Here is an 18,538-nt window from a genome sequence, read left to right as displayed (position 1 = left end):
AGTAGGTTAGAAAGACAGAGCACCCATAACTCCTAGAAAAGTAAAAGGTGCAGGCATCAATCTCAGTCCTGTGCTTCACAGAGATCTCAAACTAGCTGTGCCCTGATCGCTGAGACTAAACACTCCAGAGCTTCAGGGGAAACTTGTGGCAGTCTGGCTCAGGACTGCTCAACACCACACCTGCCTGAATGAGGAATACTCCTTGTGCACAAGTGTGTGTATAGGTGTTATTGGGTCTGGCTAGTCAGATAGAAGCATGTTGAATTGGTTAGCTCAAGAGACTGGTAATGGACAAGAGTGTCACTACTCTTGAGTGGTTTGAATCCAACCTAGATTGATATTGATGTGAAGTAATCAGATTATGTGATCACCCTACTCAAACCTCTGGGCAGACATACTGCTGTATTTTGAACAAGATGCAAGCAACACCGAAAAGCACTGAAGAAGCCTTACTATGAGGGAATTACAATGATCAGGGTTGGTGTCACGTGTCAAAGGCATAAACTGCTCTTACAAGTGCCTCGTGAAATAATTAAGGTCAGGACCTGCACAATTGAAAAACTTACAGCTCCTCTTTCTGGTTTAGAGTCGGGGTAACTTACCCAGTCGACTGCCTATTTTAAGCCTCCAAGGTCAGTGACAGCACAGCCAACTGTCTAGAGCTTCTCTCAGTGATATGGAGAGGTTTTAATCTTGTTTTTCTTGCACAAAAGGACTAGGGACTTGTTGTTATTGGTTTAGTTTCCCCTTGGACACTGATCAAGTTCAGGGAGATAAGCCCCACTGATTTGTACAGACATCAGCCAAACAGACGGGGAGTTCTATGCTGTGCTCTCTCTCTCCTTGGATGCACCAGCGTGGTATCGATTGTCTTTCCTGTGTAATTGAGCTCAGGCTCCTTCCCCTTTCCTTCGGTCCCCACAGGAGCACCTGTGTTTACTGGCAAAGGACAGGACCAGAGAGATTTGATCTCTGCACTGGGCCGGCTCCAGGGTTTTTGCCGCCCCAAGCAGCAGCAAAAAAAAAAAAAAAGTCGCAATCTGCAGCTCTGCCACCGCCACTTCAGTGTTCGGCGGCTGGTCCTTTGCTCCGAGAGGGAGTAAGGGACTTGCCGCCGAAGACCCAGACATGCCGCCCCTCACCCTTGGCCGCCCCAAGTAGCTGCTTGCTGGGCTAGTGCCTGGAGCTGGCTCTGCCTCTGCAGCTCACATACAAATCAATTTCTGAGTGGAGGCTATCCCAGCAGCTTTTACGCTTAGGACTCATGGTCAATTGCAGCGCAGCGCTGAGGATGCTGATCATGGGCACTTTGCCCACCCCCTTCATTCCAGTCATGGGCCCCGCCATTGTGCAAAATGAGAACTTTCCTGCAACCCTTTGCAGAGGGTCCTCGTCCCAGTAGACAGACCCTCATGGTCCCTGGCCTGCTTGTAGACAGCCTGCTGTTCAGCATGAAACTACTCTGTATTCCATGTCTTTATCCCCCACCCCCCCTTAGCATCTACTGTAGGTACATGCTATGTCCTTCATTGAGGGAGAGCAGGATCCAGCAGCCGAGAAGGCAGTTTTCACTAAGAGGGCCTGCAAGAGGAGACAAGAAGGTTTCCATCAAACAGGTGGGAGATGATAGGATTCTCTGAAGGCAGGAGTCCTGCCCTAGGCTCTCCTTCCAGCACCCACAGATTCTCCCTACTGGTTTCACACCAGTCATGTAAAAATTAACCAGTTCCTGGCAATGTCCAGCTGAGAATTAGCCAGTTTCCTAAGGATTAAAATTACATTTGGTAGGAGCTGAAAGCAGTTCCTAGACTAGTGGGTAGCACCACCTGCATCTTACTATATGGATTGGCTGTGAGCATATGTATGATCTTGCCCGCTAGTAGCTGCTCCACAGAAAAGATAAGGGTCTTGCTAACAGCAACTAAAGGAATTTCACTTTAGTCCAAGCAAGAGAGCCTTGTATTTTTGGAGCTGAAGGCCCAGGGTACTGTTAATGGCTGCATGCATACGTGTGTGCTGGTGGTAGTAACATTACCTCCCTCCAATGGGCCCAGCACGAAGCATAGAATGACGCTAGCCTAGAATCAAACTAGAGACTGCTCATTGCCCCCTCGAAGCCCAAAGGAAGGGTTCAGGTACAGACACAATTACTGGTCATTGAACAGCGGACATAGTAGAAAAGGCGCTATAGAACTGAACTTTCTAGGCATAAGTTGTTGCTCTACACAGTATTAGAAACACTCAGACAGGTTCCGAAGCACTCTTCACTATCTGTATATACAAACCTACAATGTCTAGCTCCATATCTGCACTGCTGTACTTGTTAGGCTCTGATGGCTTCTGCAGATGAAGACAGGGAGGCCCACTAGAGGTCTCCCAAGCTATTTGAAGGGTTACTATCCATTTCCTAACCCCTTCCATATGTAATTAACCTGCCTTTTGTCCTCTTTCCTTACAGGCCAAGATATCAAATCAGATGGCTTCAGTATTGAGACGTGTAAAATAATGGTCGATCTGTTAGATGTATCCTTCAATTGTCTTAGCTAGACTATGGTCCTCTATCCTTGCTGAAATGGATCCAGTGGGGGAGCGGGGATGTCCCTATCAATCCATCCCTTCCTTCCCGCAACCCCTGCAGGAGGGAAGGCCAGATCTGCTTGTGACTGCCACCTTTTAAGGACTCTCCTGCATAGAGACTCTAGATGTTAATAGTACTGCCAGTTAATGCTGAATCTACAGTATCTCTTGCAGTGGGAGCCTGTATTTTTATAGCAGAAGGTCCTGTCTGAATTCCAGCCTTGATGGTACATGTGTGAGCTGGCTGGCAACAGCCTAGGGAAAGATTGGCTCCCAGATGGCATCAGTAGCATGGGCTCATTTAGAGGACCAATAAATGCATATTAGAAGTGAGGAAATCAGCCCATTCAATCCTGTGGTATTCAGACCCCACCATGTCAGATTTGGCCAAAACATAGTAAGAATCACAAAGATTTCACTGGTAAAACTTGAAGCACACTCCCAGAACGTCTCCCCAGATAATACATTGTTTTTCTGAGCCCAGTGCCCTAGGAAGAAATCTACTGTGATAGCCGTGCTGTTTCACTGGGGAGGAGAGGAGGGAGTTGTTTTTTTTTTAATGTTCTAACCCATTACAGGTTTGAGAATAATGTGGTTAGAAAAAGTAAAATACCAAACAAAATGAAGCTCTCCTGTAATTTGTTGTAAAATGTGGCAGAGCTCAGGATTCCACTGTTGTAGTTACAGTAAGAGAGACAGACAGACAGTGATGTTGGGATTCTTTTGTTAGGGGTTTTCTGAAGAAGTACAAATTCTGTAAACAGCAGCTCTTGCTTTTGGTTATGTCTCTGTTTAGAATCCAAACAGAGTATGACTCAGATTCCCATCAATAGCTGAACCACCACTGCGGAACAGAATGGCATCCTCTCAGTACACATGCTGAATAGTTAGAGATTACCTGTGGGAGGCACTGAAAAGGCTTGGGGAAATATTCAGAGGTTCAGATTTAATTCATCCAAACAGTTGATTTAGAACCTTAAAACACAACCTGAAGAAACAGAGGAAGAGTCCCTGTAGCCCATAGGATGAGCCAGAGTAAGCTGTGCATCACAGGATGATTTGCATCCTTCTCTAAATTTGACACCCAAAAGCAGTGTTGAGATTATATTACAGCAGACCTAATGTAGAGGAGGGAAAACATTTCTTTCCTGCCATCCAAAGAGGTTCCCTTAACTCTTCCTGCAGTCAGATGGAAGCGGTAAACTGGGACTGAAGGAGTTCTACATACTCTGGACAAAGATACAGAAATATCAAGTAAGATATGATCTCTATATAAGGGAGCATACAGTATACTACTCATGTGGATGTAGCCTGGTCTTTTCAATGGCTGTTGGAGCACTGTGGGTGTAAATCTGTACGTATATTGTGGGTACAGTATATTTCTCTATATGGGCAGTTCTGAGTACATCTTGTTAAACAGAAAGATTGTGTTCTTCAGTAGAAACCTCCCCTGCCCAGTTCTGTGAGGCACTGAACTGCCTCCACTCCCACTAAGTCAGAGGGAGCTGGGGATGCTCAGCTCGTCACAAGAGGGACACGGCATCTTGCAGGATGGGGCTCAATGGGACTAGTGTGGCCTAGAGCAGCACAAGGCCAGTGGCACACACAGACCACAAATGCAGAACATAAAGGCAGGGCTGTTTCAGTCCTATCCTTTCCTCACAGGGAATTCCTGCCCGTATTTGCACATCAGCTTTGCCAGCTGCTCAATTAAAAAAAAAACCCTTATTTTTATAAAAATAATAGGCCACCAGAATGGCCACGTGTAAGCAACAGTAAATAAAAGAACCAAACTATCAGACTTCTCTTATCAGCTAACTCCACATTCTACACACTGACGGCAGCATGACGGCAACACCAAACACAGGGAGCTGGGACCCTCAGGCTGGTTCACTCTTGGTGACCACTTTAAAATGGGGGCAGATCCTCAGCTGGTTTAAGACAATTTACACAAGCTGAGGATCTGACCCCTGGGATTTTAAGCTTTAAAGCCCTAGAGACAAGTCAGTTGCTCTTTTGAATTCTAGGGTGAAGAGCAGAAGGTGGAGCCACCTCTGCTCCTCTGACTGCTTCTCACATTAGCTCCACCTCTTTCCCCCATCCTTAGCCTTCACTTACAGGGCTGATAACTTTACCACAGGACTGAGTGCTAGACAGTGCCTGCCTTGTCAGTGGTTCTGTAGTCCCACGTGGTATTTACCCTGCGATCATCATGCTTTCAGGTGACTTCCTTGTGTCTCCTCCCTACTGTATGCTGCACTGAAAGAATTAGCTATGACTCCATCTAAGGCCAGGTCTACACAACAGATCTATATTGGTATCACTGTGTCATTCAGGGGGTGAAAAATCCACACCCCGAGTGATGTAGTTATACTGACAGCCCTTCATGTAGACAGCATTATGTCAGCAGGAGAGCTTCCCTTGACGACATAGCTACTGTCATGGAGTATCTATGCCAATGGGGGAAGCTCTCTTGTAGAAGCATCTTCACTAAAGCACCTTTCTCAGTGCAGCTGCCGTAGTGCTGTACGTGAAGACAAGCCCTAGGAGTAGCTGTATGCCTACATTACACTAATTAAATGAATCCAAAATCCATTTTAGATTCCATTTCTCAGGAAAACAGGGACTGCTTTCCACAGGCATTTATTTGACTTCTGGCTGAAGGCAAAATAACCAGCTCTTAATTATTGAGGAGCTCCAACACTGGGTTTTGTGTTTTACAGAAAATCTATAGGGAAATAGATGTCGATCGCTCTGGTACCATGAACTCCTACGAGATGCGGAGAGCATTAGAAGAAGCAGGTACTTCTATTCCGCTATAGCTGTATTACCCAACATTTATCTGCCTGTATATACGGCGATGCCACTTCAAGTCCCTTATCTAGACCAATAATCAAAGTCAATAGGTGCTGGTGTAAATACAGTCACCATTTCAGTGATCTTTACCAGTGACACTGTCTTATTGTGTACACTCATCTTTCTCTCTGGTGGTTGGCCGTGGTATCTGTCTATATGCAGCAATATAGGCACATTAAAAATGGCCCAGATGAGCGGCTTCCTGTTTGGGGCTACTCTCACTTAGGACCTGGCCCGGTAGGATCATGAGTAGGTCCTTAACAACCAGGATCCACAGGCTGACATCTTTTAGTGATTGAGTTGGGCAGGTTGCCCATGAAGAGGAGGCAATCAATGCAAGCACTTCCTCTGATGAATCACCATTAAATAATAATACTAAGCTCTACTGCTGAAAAGTTCTATAGAAGATCTCAAAATGCTTTACAAAAGATATCAATATCATTATCCCCATTTTACAGAGAGGGAAATAGAGGTATAGAAAGGGAAAGTGACTTGCCCAAGGTCATCCAGCAAATCAGGGGCAGAGCTGGAAATAGAGGCCAGGTCTCCTGAGACCCAGTCCACTGCTCCATGCACTGGATTCTTAAGACCACTGCACAATGACTACAAGGGGAATAAAATGAACACACAAGCCCAGAATGAACTGGCACCCAGACAAAGCTCCTCATAAAAGCACAACATCCACTGAAATTCTCCATATCACAGCTGGGTGCTGGAAACCAACATCAGCACTGCACTGTAATTACACTGCAAACCAGCTTCAACAGAGTGAAAGTACATATTCAGCTATGGATGGGCTAGTCTCAAGAGTCAGAGTTTGAATGCTTATCTAAACTATTGGAGAGCTTCACAAGGCTGCAAGCCCATGGGTCCTGACAAGAATCCCACCGGAACCCTCCTAGAACAACCCCTAATCATCCCCACCTGCTGTTATGTTTGTGTGGGTAAGGCCAGATATCTCGGTTTGGCTTCCTTAGTGGAAAGACTGCTTTCCCTTTGGGGGTCTTGGGACCAGTAGCCAGCAGTTCTATGCCCCTCAAATTCTGGGTGGTCTTTGGGTAAGATACAGTCCCCACTTAATACAGTACAGAGCTGCTCCTTACCATCAACCATTTTTTTTCTGACTGGTCCATAGAAGACAGCCATCTCTCTAAGACAGTGAATTAAAATGGATTCTACTAGCCCTCCTGAGTACATGGAGTAGGCTCAGGCAATCAATCAGCACTAATACCAAACAACTTAGAAATGCCCATAGATAAAGTAAAAATGCATTATGACCCATCATAACCAATCAGCTCAATAGTTAAAAAAGCTATTTGAAAACTAGACACAGAAATGTGACCAAATAGCTAATATAGATATGAACATTTTCCAACATTGCTCCTAGTTTGCAAACACTTTGTGATCTTAACTTTTTTTTTTCCAATAAAAACATACATATTGCTCCTGCTATTTGGCCAACACCTGATTGCATTATTAGCTGGCCAAATGTTTTCACCTTTTATTTTGCCCTGTAGGGTTCAAGCTGACTTGCCAGCTGCACCAAGTCATTGTGGCTCGTTTTGCAGATGAGCAGCTCATCATTGACTTTGATAATTTTGTCAGGTGCTTGATTCGGCTGGAAACTTTGTTCAGTGAGTATGTTCTTAGTAAATCTTTACATTGTGAGCAGCCTCTCGCCTCGCTGCATTGTATAAGGTCCAGACTTATTCTAACACAAGGCTCTCGGATTTGCACCAGAATAAATTTGAGACAAGCTGAGACTCCAATCCTACACTCTGATCTGCGCAGAAAGACAGCTGTACTTTCCCCAGGGTTCTCAGGGTCTGTCTGCATAGATCAGACTGCAGGATTGGGTTTAAAACATTTTGTTACAGTCTTTAGTTACAGCCCACAGTCAAAAGCTAGATTCATAAGGGGAATTTAGGCATTAAACAGTTTAACGTCTAGCTGTCCCGCTGCCTAGTGGAATCCACATCCACAAGTGAGTTGTCCACGCTTCCCATACAATGCAGGGGAGAATTAGGTGCCTAAAAATAGGATTTGCAGAAGCCAGCATGCTGAATGGAGGGTCTATCAATCTTACCTGTTGAAATTGTTCCACTTATTATGAAATACTTAGTCACTGGGCCAGAGACCATGAGAATGACTCTTTAGTCACTGGTTGCAGCTGGTAGGGGGAAGGGGCCAGGGCTTAAATCCCAGCCATAAACTGGCCAGAGTGAAAATTTGAACTCTGATCTCCCCTCTTGGATGAATGCTGTAACCACTTAACTTTTGTGTAGCGGGGGAGGCCTCAGCGCTGCTGTTTTGTGCAGGACTCAGTCCAGTAGGCGTGCTCTTAGATGCCAGTGTGAGCCTACTGACCGAATCAGGTCCTGCAGGTGAGACAGGCGTGAGAATACTTAGCTTGTGAATTCTTGTGGGGCTTAAGCCTGAGTTAGGCACCTAGCTGCTCAGTGGCATCAGGACTTACCTAGTTTTGCACATGCTCATCAACAGCAATTTAGGCGCCATAGGAACTTACCACTTAGACAGCATGGGACTTGAGGAGCCTCCAGGGTTAAGTGGCAGCCGAGCTCTGGTTTTCTGAATGCCAGTGGTGGTTAAATGTTGGCCTTATGTGGCCTAAAGTGGCAGTTGGGTACCTACATCCCCCTTGTGAATGGCACCTCCAGTGCTAACATGACAAAAATAGAAAGCACTTCAGTTTGCAATAACAGCTTTAAAAGAATACTTATTTTCACAGACAGCTCTCCTTCCCAGTGTTCTATACAATGGACTATTGAAAGAATTTTTCAAACGAACAATTTAACATTACAGTCTTTATGTTGCTTGTTTACATTTTTCATTTCGCTCAGCTTGAACTAGGCAGCCGCTAGTTTTCATGCACTGGAACAAAGCTGCAAGGTTTTTGCTGTAACTAGGTTTTTTTTTTTGTTTTTTTTTAAAAGCAGCAGCTTTGATGAGATTTCTCTTGGTCTGGTTTTCTATAAGGTTGTTTTCATAAACCTTAAATTTGTCCCTTTAAATCTGAGACAAATGTTCATAGTCGAGACATAATCAAGATTCAGCTTCCGATTCCCACTGCTTTCTTCATACACACATCTTATTTCTCTCTCCTCTTTGACAGAAATATTTAAGAAACTGGATGTTGAGAAAAGTGGAACAGTGGAGATGAACCTTAACACTGTAAGTTAATAAGTCTGCTCGGGTTCAACAGCACAGATCTGTGGCTTGCTGAGATGGTTTTAGAGAAAAATGCTCATTCACTTCTAAAAGCTGTTTCCCCTGGTAGCACTGGATCTATACATTTGGGATGGTTGATGCCCGCTGTAGTGTGCCAGTTTCACGCAGTGTTGGGAATCTAAGCACAAGTAACATTTTGGTATCTTCTGGGGCCTAGAGTTCTTTGTGCATGTGATTAAAGAAAGTAAATCTCTCTCTAATCCATTTATATTACTCTCTATTTCCTCATATTGGCCTCTTCCAGTCAGGGATGCTGGAACAATTTGTAGAGTGGGGGTGCTGAGAGCCACTGAACCAAACTGTAAACCCTGCATGTAATGGGAATGACTTCAAGCCAGGGCATGTGGCAGCACCCATACTTCTAGTTAGATAACCTGATATTTTACTGGGATGAATTTCAATTGCAGCCTGCCTAGTTTACTCCTGGGGCAATTCTGTACCAAAAAAATTAAAATTCTGCAACAAAAAATAAACTCTGTGCACAATATTTTACAGTTCTGCAAAATTCTGCATATTTTGTCAAAATAACAATATAATCACAGCAGTTTCAATTATTTTGTTGTTTATTTCAAAATACCTGTCACCAAGTATGTCTGTAACAATACAACCAAAAAAAAAATTCAGAAAATGTTTTTTGACAAATAGATTCCTTGCTAGGCATATTAATACAGAACTCTGAGTAATAATTCATTTAAACTACATTACAGAACCATATTTCCCGTACCCCTCAGAAGCACTGCAAAGGCTGGGGGGAGTCTGAGGTAATGGAGGAGCTAAGGAAAAAGGAAATAAATTGCTGGGAAGGAGCCTGGGTGTGAACTTGGAGGGTTGTTGGGTATGGGTGGGAAAAGTATGGAACAAGGGTTGTTTTTGGGAGCGGGGGGGGGGGGGCGGGGGAGGGAGCAGGATGTGATTGTTGGGAGCTTCCCCCATGCATACCCTAGCCTCTCCCATTCAGTCAGGCACATCTGCCCATACCATGTGTCCCTTCAACCCCACTCAGACACTCTCCTCTCCCCCATGTGGCTTTGTATCCCTGTACCCCCTCCCCCATCCTTGTGTCCCCTCCTGCTCCCCATCCCCATGTGTGTCTGCCCCCACTCAGCCACCCTATGTAGCTCTGCACCCCCTCCCCATCACCATGTGCCCCTGTGCCTCCACTCCCAGTCAGCTCCTGCCCTAGTTTGTCCTCCCCCCACTAGCCGTTATGAGCCCATCTGACTCTCCAGCAGCCCCATGCTGTCTCCTGACCTGGCCTGACAGGCACTGTGAAGGCAGCAGGCTCTCTCCTCCCTAGCTGGCTGGGAGCTGCTGCTTTGTTCTAGCACACCACCTTCTGGTGGGAAAAAGGTGGAACTGGAGCAACATTTTGGCAGCTTTTTTCTGCACAAAAAAATAAAAATATGCACAGCTCATTCATTATGCCTGTGTGCAGTAGTGCAGAATTCCCCCAGGAGTATTAGTTCTCCTATTTCCTAGTTTTTCCATCAACAGTAGGTCGTTGTTCATTCCATCTTCCCATAAAGTCCTCACCTACCCCCATCCCTTTAATTTTATCCTCTACCACTTCTATTCTCCTTCAAAGGGGATTCAGGTAACATAAATAAAGACCACTCTACTTCTGAAAGAGTGTGCACATGTGGGTTTAATTCACTTCACAGCTTTAGTTAATTCATCTTAATGTCCCTGCAGAGAAGTTCTCCATGTATGAGATAAGCTAATGTTGCTTTCAGTAATTTGAATGATACTTGGAATAGGGTTGTCATTGTCTGATGACAACCAGCTTACATTACTACAAGAGAATAGCTGAAGTTGGTAATTATAAAAGAGTGTTTACAATTCAGACCGTAAACTGTTACATGAACATTTCAGGCACTTCAGTGCATAAGATGCAACTGATAACATTTGTTCTACATTTCATATGCATTTGTAACCTAAACAAAAAGTCTACCACTGTAAGGTATTCAGGAAACAACATCCCCCAATGTCATCTATAGGAATAGATTTTCCATCTTTGCACTAAATACATTCTTGTCCAGACCCCATCATCTCAAGAACTTGTTGATATATAACAAGTCATCTTGCTTAACTTGCATTGTGCTGTATGTCTTATGGTAGATGAGGACAGCCCTTAACTCATGTTCTTCCTTCTCTCCACTAGTGGCTGTGTTTTACTAGTATTTGATGCAATAGCAGACCTCAGCTGAAGACATCTCATGGAATCAAGAAAATGCAAAAATGTTCATACAACTTGCAATAACACCCTAACCCTACTGTATTCCAACATCAACCTGTTCCTTATGTTTATAAATGGAGATGTTTAAACTAGTATAGGAGAGAATGGGCAGAATATTTTGAAGTATCTGAAAGACCAAAACTCCAACAATACAAAAGCTTGCAGTCTCATTATCTATATAGACTGCATCTATAACTACTTTTATAAGTCCAGTGTGAAAGCTCTAATTTAGTATATAATTCTTCAGTTTTATTTTTGACATCTTTGCTTAATTGATCTGTTTTAATCAAAAAGATATTTAAAGTGCAGTTAAATGTAACTTCTGAGGAAGAGCAATTTTCACTGTAAATTAGAAGGAAGTTTAAAGTGAAGTTTGTTGGCATTTTTAAGCTGCTTGGGAGTAGTAGCCATCTTATTCAAAAAAGAGAGAGAAGTGGGAAGTCTGAATAGAGAAGGCAGAAGGGGTCCACTGCTGCCCTTCAGTTTTTCACCTATTAGAAGTACTCTTCCTTTTGAAATTAGAGCAATAGTTCCTTTTAAATAGGCAACACACTGAATAAGCTTCCTATTGCAATCTTGCTACCTCTTAAATGCATTGGTAATCCTGTTTCATACATGCAAACCATAGCATTCTTTGGGTTATCTGTATTTTGAAGGACTGGATTAAGTACACCTCTGCCTCGATACAACGCTGTCCTCGGGAGACAAAAGATCTTACTGCATTATAGGTGAAACCACGTTATATCGAACTTGCTTTGATCCACCTGAGTGCACAGCCCCGCCCCCCTGGAATATTGCTTTACTGCATTATATCCAGTCACATTATATCGAGGTAGAGGTATAATTCTATGCCAGTTTGACCAGCGGAAAACCATACACCTAAGAGGACAGTGTCTTATTAGTCTGATATTTGATCCCCATGCAAGAAGATTGCTACCAGTGAGATCTGTGTCAGCAGCCAAAGACTTCAAGAGGAAACAAATGCTGCCATGTATGATAGAAATGTCACTGGTTGTGAATTATAAAAATAATAAAATGCCTTAAACCTTACAAAATGAATGTAATGTATTGAATGTAACATTATGTCTATTGTTGCCTTCACTTCTCCCAACTACTTATTTAAATAAAGACAGTTAGGCCTGGTCCAGCTGGAAGGTGTTTCTTTGTAATGGGGATCAGTTGGGTGCATAAAGCCCTGATTGTCAACAGAATAATATTTGGGGGGGGGGGGAGAGGGGAGAAAGGAAAAGCTTAGGTTCATTGCAACACATGTTCTATATGTTGTGTATTTGTTGCATAATTGTATGTTACATGTTCTTTAAAGTCTGCTGCAGAAAGCAATGATGATAATTGAGAGACAGGAAAGGCTTCTATAAAAATCAGAGAAATACTACACTGCATACTGAAGGCATGCAATTACCAGGTATCCAATACATATACATGGCCCCCTATTAAGAGCATAAGCATGAGATTATGAACATTAACAGACTTCAATATCATGACCAAGTCACATTTACTCTCATCTAAACTTGCTGAGGAATTAGATGGCGGTAGAGTCTTTGCTTGCTCCAATGCTGTGCATGGCTTTCCTGTTGAAAGCCCACATGAGTTGGTATGTCTTTTCAGTTGGGCAATGGCAGTCCTATTTATTTGGCAAGGGTCTGACAGCAGCAATCCATGCCCAGCAGGTTTGATGTTCTTGCCTACCAAGGATTCCAGCAGGGCTTCCTCTGTTGCTTACATCTTTTGTTCAGCATCCAACCACATGTCTGCTCACTGGTTTGAGCAATTAAGCTCATTGCTCAAACTAGGTAAATGATTATTAAACATCATTGCCAACCTACATTGGTCCTAGAGGTGACAAGCACTTTTGCCCACTGCCAATCCCCTGAGCTATACAGCTCCACATGCTCATGTCAGTCTGACAAACCTTTTCACCAGATCTAGTGAGAGATCACACATTCACAAAGCCATTTACAGAACAATTCCCAAACCCTGAGCCGGAGTAGAAAAATCAGTGGAGTCAGGGATTTTTTTCAGTTTGTAGATTGTAGTGATTGTCCATGCAGTTCATGGCCTCACATAGACTCCTTTCCTGCAAGGGAAGCTTATTGAGTCTCAAGTTTTATTGACATGTCTTTAACAAAGCTATGACTAGTACAGTAATATAGATTATCCTGGTGGAGAAGACTAGTTAGAAATAATTCTTCTGCTATAAATCTTTCCATTTAAAATATATCTGTATAGAGTAATTCCATTAACTTAAGCAGATCTAATAGTCACTTATAACCTTCATGTTACTCCTAAAACTAATAATGGATATGGCTTGCATAGCAGGTTAGATGAAAGTTATAAATCAAAGAATGTTTTCCACACTGATATTTTAATAGTTGAATACTGGCATATTCTAGGATGGTCTGAAGTTTATGTATCTGCACAGCAGGTTGAGATTTCTCAGTGACATGCTAATACAGATGTCATCTGGGATAGAGAGTTTGACATTAAATGCCAAAGAATTAAATCTTCAGAGGAGACATCATTTTATTCATATCACAATTAACAAAAAAATAAAAACACACACATATGGATTATAACAAAGTTTGTAAGTTTTAAAGGCTACAGAAAGTTTCTAAGCTTAATTTTCAGTTACAAAAAGAGACAATAAATACAGGATTTTTTTTGGTAAAAACAAACATTCTAAAAACTACATTACCTGTGATATAGCACAAAGTATTTTGAATACATGGAATTCCTTAGCTGCTACAGCATTTTAGAGTTATTGCTCAATGGACTGGTCAAAAGTTCTTCACTGTTAGACACTCTATTTTATCTTCATAACTTTAACTCAGCTACTTTAACAAATACTCTGCTTACAGAAATGTGCTTTCGGATACTGTGTGGGTAGCTTGGATGACTAATTTCCTCCACTAGAAACAAAGCCAAAGACAGATTTGGAGAAAGCCAGTTGTGTGGAACATGAACTCCCTCTCACTGAGGAATTGAAAAGTTCATTGCAGATCATGCAGGAAATTAAAAATAAAAAAAAAAAGTGAATTCTGTTCCTGTGTACCTATGTGCCATTTGGAAAAGCAGAGTGGGCACTAGATGAACATTAGGCTTGCTTAGGCCCTTTGCTTGTAAGCAGCATTTCAGCTTATGGAATGCCCTCCTCCATTTGTGAATCCATTGATCCTTCATTTGTTTTCAAGCACATTCTTCATTGCTTTTAAGTTACACTGTTATTAAAATAAGTCTCATGAAATTGGAACTAACAAAATGATTTTTTATAGAAATGATAATTCACCCATGATTAGAACTTCATAACTCAGGATTCTGTGCAATTTCATGCCAAGCTTCTTTGCCTTGGTTTAATCCTTGGGTACAGCTGTTGGGGTGGGGGGTAAGGAGGAAAAAAGAAGATTTTTAAAGAGTATAATAGGGCAGAAATTCTTAAATTTAAAAAAAGTAAATGTAGACAAGTATTTCTATCATGAATACCAAGAGCCACCAGGGTCTAATTATACACATCATCTTCGGTGACAAAGTAGCAGCAATTGCAAAGTTTTTTGCTTTTTTTTTTTTTTAACTTTTTTCAGGCAAGCATAAAAATATCACAGGAATGTATCAATTGTGAGAGCGCAGTAGCAGAGTAAGAGGAATGTCAAAAACAATACACTGAAAAGCAATTCTAAATTATCTAAGCCCTTAGGAACACTCAGCCCTATTCAGATAGAGATCGCTTGTTGCATGACAGCCTACTGTGCAGTGAGCTTTAGAAGATATTTCTATTTTATAAACAAAAGAAGAGGTCAGGGTCTAAACTCTATTTGAACTGAGATGAATGAAATCATATCAAACCGCTTTTGATAGGCAACAGTAATCTACCAATTGTCTGGTTCTGTGAGGACAGAGTCAGTATGAAATTTTCCCTGCTTTGATCACTGAATATTGGTCAACACCCCTTTAAATGCCAGGCCCCAAAACAGGTTTAAGATCTTCTGCAATCCAAATGTATCAAACAGTGGATCAGTGTTTGAATACAGGAAGTTCCTATTAGTCAGTAAATTGCTTCTGAAGAGAAGACCTGCAGACAGTTAGCAATCAGAACTCTCAAATCCATTTGGTCATTTTTCACCATCAGCTGAGATGTGAAATCAGATTTTAAAGCTACCAACAGATCGAGTGCATTAAAAATTTGACATTGCCCAAAGAGTTTCTGCTTCGCATAGACCTAGTCAGCATCTGTATTATAATTATGGTTTGAAGACTTGTAGCCACTATCTTGCCATTCACATAGGATTCAGTAGAGTTCTCACATAGCCTGGTAAGTTTCACTAACATGGCTGTCAAGAATAATCTACCAGACAGAAAGTATTAAAGCAGATGATCATCAATCCTAGACTCACCAAATGCACTTAACCTCAAAGGGAAAAAAACAGCTGTGATACCATACAAAGGAGGAAGAATGTATCAGACTACTGAATCTTTCTCTGGGCCAGGGATCAGCAACCTTTCAGAAGTGGTGTGCTGAGTCTTCATTTATTCACTCTAATTTAAGATTTTGCGTGCCAGCAATACATTAACGTTTTTAAAAGGTCTCTTTCTATAAAGGTCTATAATATATAACTAAACTGTTGTTGTATGTAAAGTAAATAATACTTAAGAAGCTGCATTTAAAAATTAGATTAAAATGCAGAGCCCCTTGGACCGGTGGCCAGGACCTGGGAAGTGTGAGTGTCACTGAAAATCAGCTCATGTGCCATAGGTTGCCTACCCCTGCTCTGGGCTAAACAGCTGGGCCTGAGTTTCAGGCAATGGCATGGATGTATGCAGTGTCCAAGCACTTCCTTCTGAGTCTAACAAAGGATCATTTAGCTAGAATACTTAATCAATTGAAGACTGAATAGGCAGCTCCAAAATTTTAATGGCTAGCATGTTTAATTCTGTGTCTTCTAGTCCTTCCAGAGCAGGTGACAGGAATTCCACTGTGGTGAGGCTCAAAATAGCTAAAACGCTTGCAGAGGTTTACTGCTTTACAGGTTTTCAATGATCACAGGAGAACAGAGGTTTTTCGGGTTCTCACACCTGTGCTCTTGCTCAACCTTGGAGGGGAAACAATCCCCGCAGTATCTCCACAGGCACAGTATTTCCACTGGAGGAGAAGAGACTTTTAGTTTCTGTTCCTGACCTTTTCTCCAAATGCCCCAGAAGCAGTGGAGTCTTTTGCAGAGCTGCTTCTTCATGGAGTGCTCTCCCTCTATCCCCATAGCTTGGCATGAACAATGTGCCCCTCTAGAAACTGATCAGGGTTGTCTCTTAATCCTGATGGCCCTAGACCAGTGATACTCGAACCTCATTGGTTCCTGGAGCCAAATTAACAATCAACATTATCCAAAGGAGTCATCGTGCTGTGAATTCATTGTTGCCTTTACTATTTTATATATATATAAATTCTCACAGCAAAATGACTGACCAAGTATTCTACAGTTGATACTGGACATGTATGAAAAGCTTAATGGGGAGAAGTTTTAAATAAAGAGACGGAAGTGTCCATTTGCTACAGTTTCCTGGGAATCTGGGTGTTTGGGGGAGAAGGGAAAGAGAGGAAAATGTGTCTCAAAGAGATCTGCCCCATTTCCCCATTAACAAGTGTTGTAAAGAATATAACAGAGTGGGATGAAATCACCAGCACCACTCACTTTAGCATGGATTTCTGAGAAATACTTCAATTTATACCACAATTGTGCATCAGCAGAGAATTCTAAGAAGCATTTTTCCAGCCTCGAAATATACAATACATTTGAGGAAACAAGTTAAGACAGACGGATAAGAATGGAGGCATCTCTGACTCACAGGAGGCAAATGTGCGAATCACAACCCAGGACCCACATCTCAATCTCATCAACCTAGCAGTTTCTTTCTAGAACAATACTTCTCAAATTGCATGCTGCAAGGCTTAAGTTGTAATCCAGACATTATGACAAAATAATTTATTGAAGTTTCAGTGCACAGAGAATTGTCATTTGTTTTCTTCTACTTCTAGAACAAGAGATTTCATGACAGCCGACACTAACTGAATAATACAAGGAGGACAATAAGAATCTTCAGAGGTCTTGCTTTTTTGACAGCATGATCTTTCCCTCCCAAACTGGAACTATTTTAACTGTAGAATTTTGTGGCATGCTGCATCCTACGAGAGCGCTCCAAGGATAATTAGAGGGGAAGATGCAATATGCGCATCCAGAGTATAGGCAGGAGGGCTGGTGGCTCACCATAGTCATCTTCATGGGAGCAGAAGTAGACCACACCCTTAAACCAAGTGTCAGCTGACTATCCTTAATAAAATGGCTGTATTTGAGATGCCTTTTTCCAGAAAGTATCACTATCTGGAAAAGAAAAAACACTAACTCCTGCTTTCCCCATTGCAACGGAAAAGCCTTTGGTCAAAATGGTGCTTCAAGTATATGTCACACATTCAGTTGCAAATTAGTAATCATCATCTTTTTTGATATGGTAAGACAAGACTGTATGTGCATGTAGAATCAACACTGACATGTTGGTTATGTGACTGCTTTTCCATACATGTAGTTTGTACTTCAATGATCATAGAACTAACTAAGTATTAAGAGCAACTCACCCCCAACAGGTTGCGTGGTATGTATCCTTCCTTGTCATTTAGCCGTGCCCACCACCACTCAATTTCATCTTCATCTTCCCGGCGTAGTACTGTCATGCAGTCTCCTTCTTTCATGGACAACTCATCATCGTTCTGTGCTTCATAATCCCAGAGTGCGTAGATCACCCCTTTGTTCATTATCCCCATTTTCTCCTGCACTCCTGGAACAAGAAAGAGAAAACAAAACAGCTCAACCTAAATTGGATCTCAATGGGTACGTTTACACTACAGGAAAAATTTGAATTAGCTTAAACCGATTTTATAAAAACAGACATTATAAAGTCGATTGTGCGCGTCCACACTAGGCACATTAATTCAGTGGTGTGTGTCCGTGGTCCGAGGCTAGCGTCGATTTCTGGAGCGGTGCACTGTGGGTAGCTACTGTAAAAGAATGAGGCCAATAATGTCGATTTGCGTCCACACTAACCCTAAATCGATATAGTAATATCGATTTTAGCGTTACTCCTCTCGTTTTGTAGGAGTACAGAAATCGATTTAAAGAGCCCTTTAAATCGATATAAAGAGCAGTGTAGTGTGGACGGGTGCAGCGTTAAATCAATTTAACGCTGTTAAAATCGGTTTAACAGCGTAGTGTGGACCAGGCCAATGTCATGGTCACTTGGGAATAACTGTTGTACCATATCTGACAGCCAAATAAGGGATGTGCACAAGTCAGTCATGACTCCTATCAAGTTAACTAGGTAGTTATCAGCAAACAAATAATGCATTCCTGAAAAAACTATTAAAGCAGTAAGAGACATTAGAAAACTTCAATTTTCAAACACATGTAATCTCCTATTTACATTATGCTCAAGAAGCATTAGCTAGATAGAACAGAAAAGTTCAAGAAATGGGTGTAAAGTCAACATAATAAGAAGACTAGTTCGTTTCTAAAGGTTTATTACTAAAGGTAATTGTTATTGTAGTTCCCTAGCTTCTTATCA

The 18,538-nt window shown here is 42.0% G+C and overlaps 2 protein-coding genes across 2 annotated transcripts in view; one reads left to right on the top strand and one right to left on the bottom strand.

Moving 5' to 3' along the window:
- Positions 1-11,662, top strand: part of CAPN2 (calpain 2) — a 49,611-nt gene extending 37,949 nt beyond the window's left edge. The window contains exons 16-21 of the mRNA XM_030557434.1: positions 2,459-2,523; positions 3,763-3,831; positions 5,301-5,379; positions 6,951-7,067; positions 8,567-8,625; positions 10,844-11,662. Of these exons, the coding sequence (XP_030413294.1) occupies positions 2,459-2,523; positions 3,763-3,831; positions 5,301-5,379; positions 6,951-7,067; positions 8,567-8,625; positions 10,844-10,867 (413 nt within the window). The 3' untranslated portion in view covers positions 10,868-11,662. The remainder of the gene's footprint in view (positions 1-2,458; positions 2,524-3,762; positions 3,832-5,300; positions 5,380-6,950; positions 7,068-8,566; positions 8,626-10,843) is intronic.
- A 1,779-nt stretch (positions 11,663-13,441) lies between these two features.
- TP53BP2 (tumor protein p53 binding protein 2) overlaps positions 13,442-18,538 on the bottom strand; it is a 67,239-nt gene continuing 62,142 nt past the window's right edge. Inside the window, exons 17-18 of the mRNA XM_030557431.1 lie at positions 17,556-17,755; positions 13,442-14,303 (exon numbers count right to left, since the gene is read on the bottom strand). Coding sequence (XP_030413291.1) covers positions 14,262-14,303; positions 17,556-17,755 — 242 coding nt within the window. The 3' untranslated portion in view covers positions 13,442-14,261. The remainder of the gene's footprint in view (positions 14,304-17,555; positions 17,756-18,538) is intronic.

This window comes from Gopherus evgoodei, chromosome 3 (genome assembly GCF_007399415.2).
Source record: "Gopherus evgoodei ecotype Sinaloan lineage chromosome 3, rGopEvg1_v1.p, whole genome shotgun sequence".
Taxonomy (NCBI): domain Eukaryota; kingdom Metazoa; phylum Chordata; order Testudines; family Testudinidae; genus Gopherus; species Gopherus evgoodei.
The sequence above is the reverse complement of the archived record's forward strand: the minus strand, read 5'-3'. Positions and strand labels throughout refer to the sequence as shown.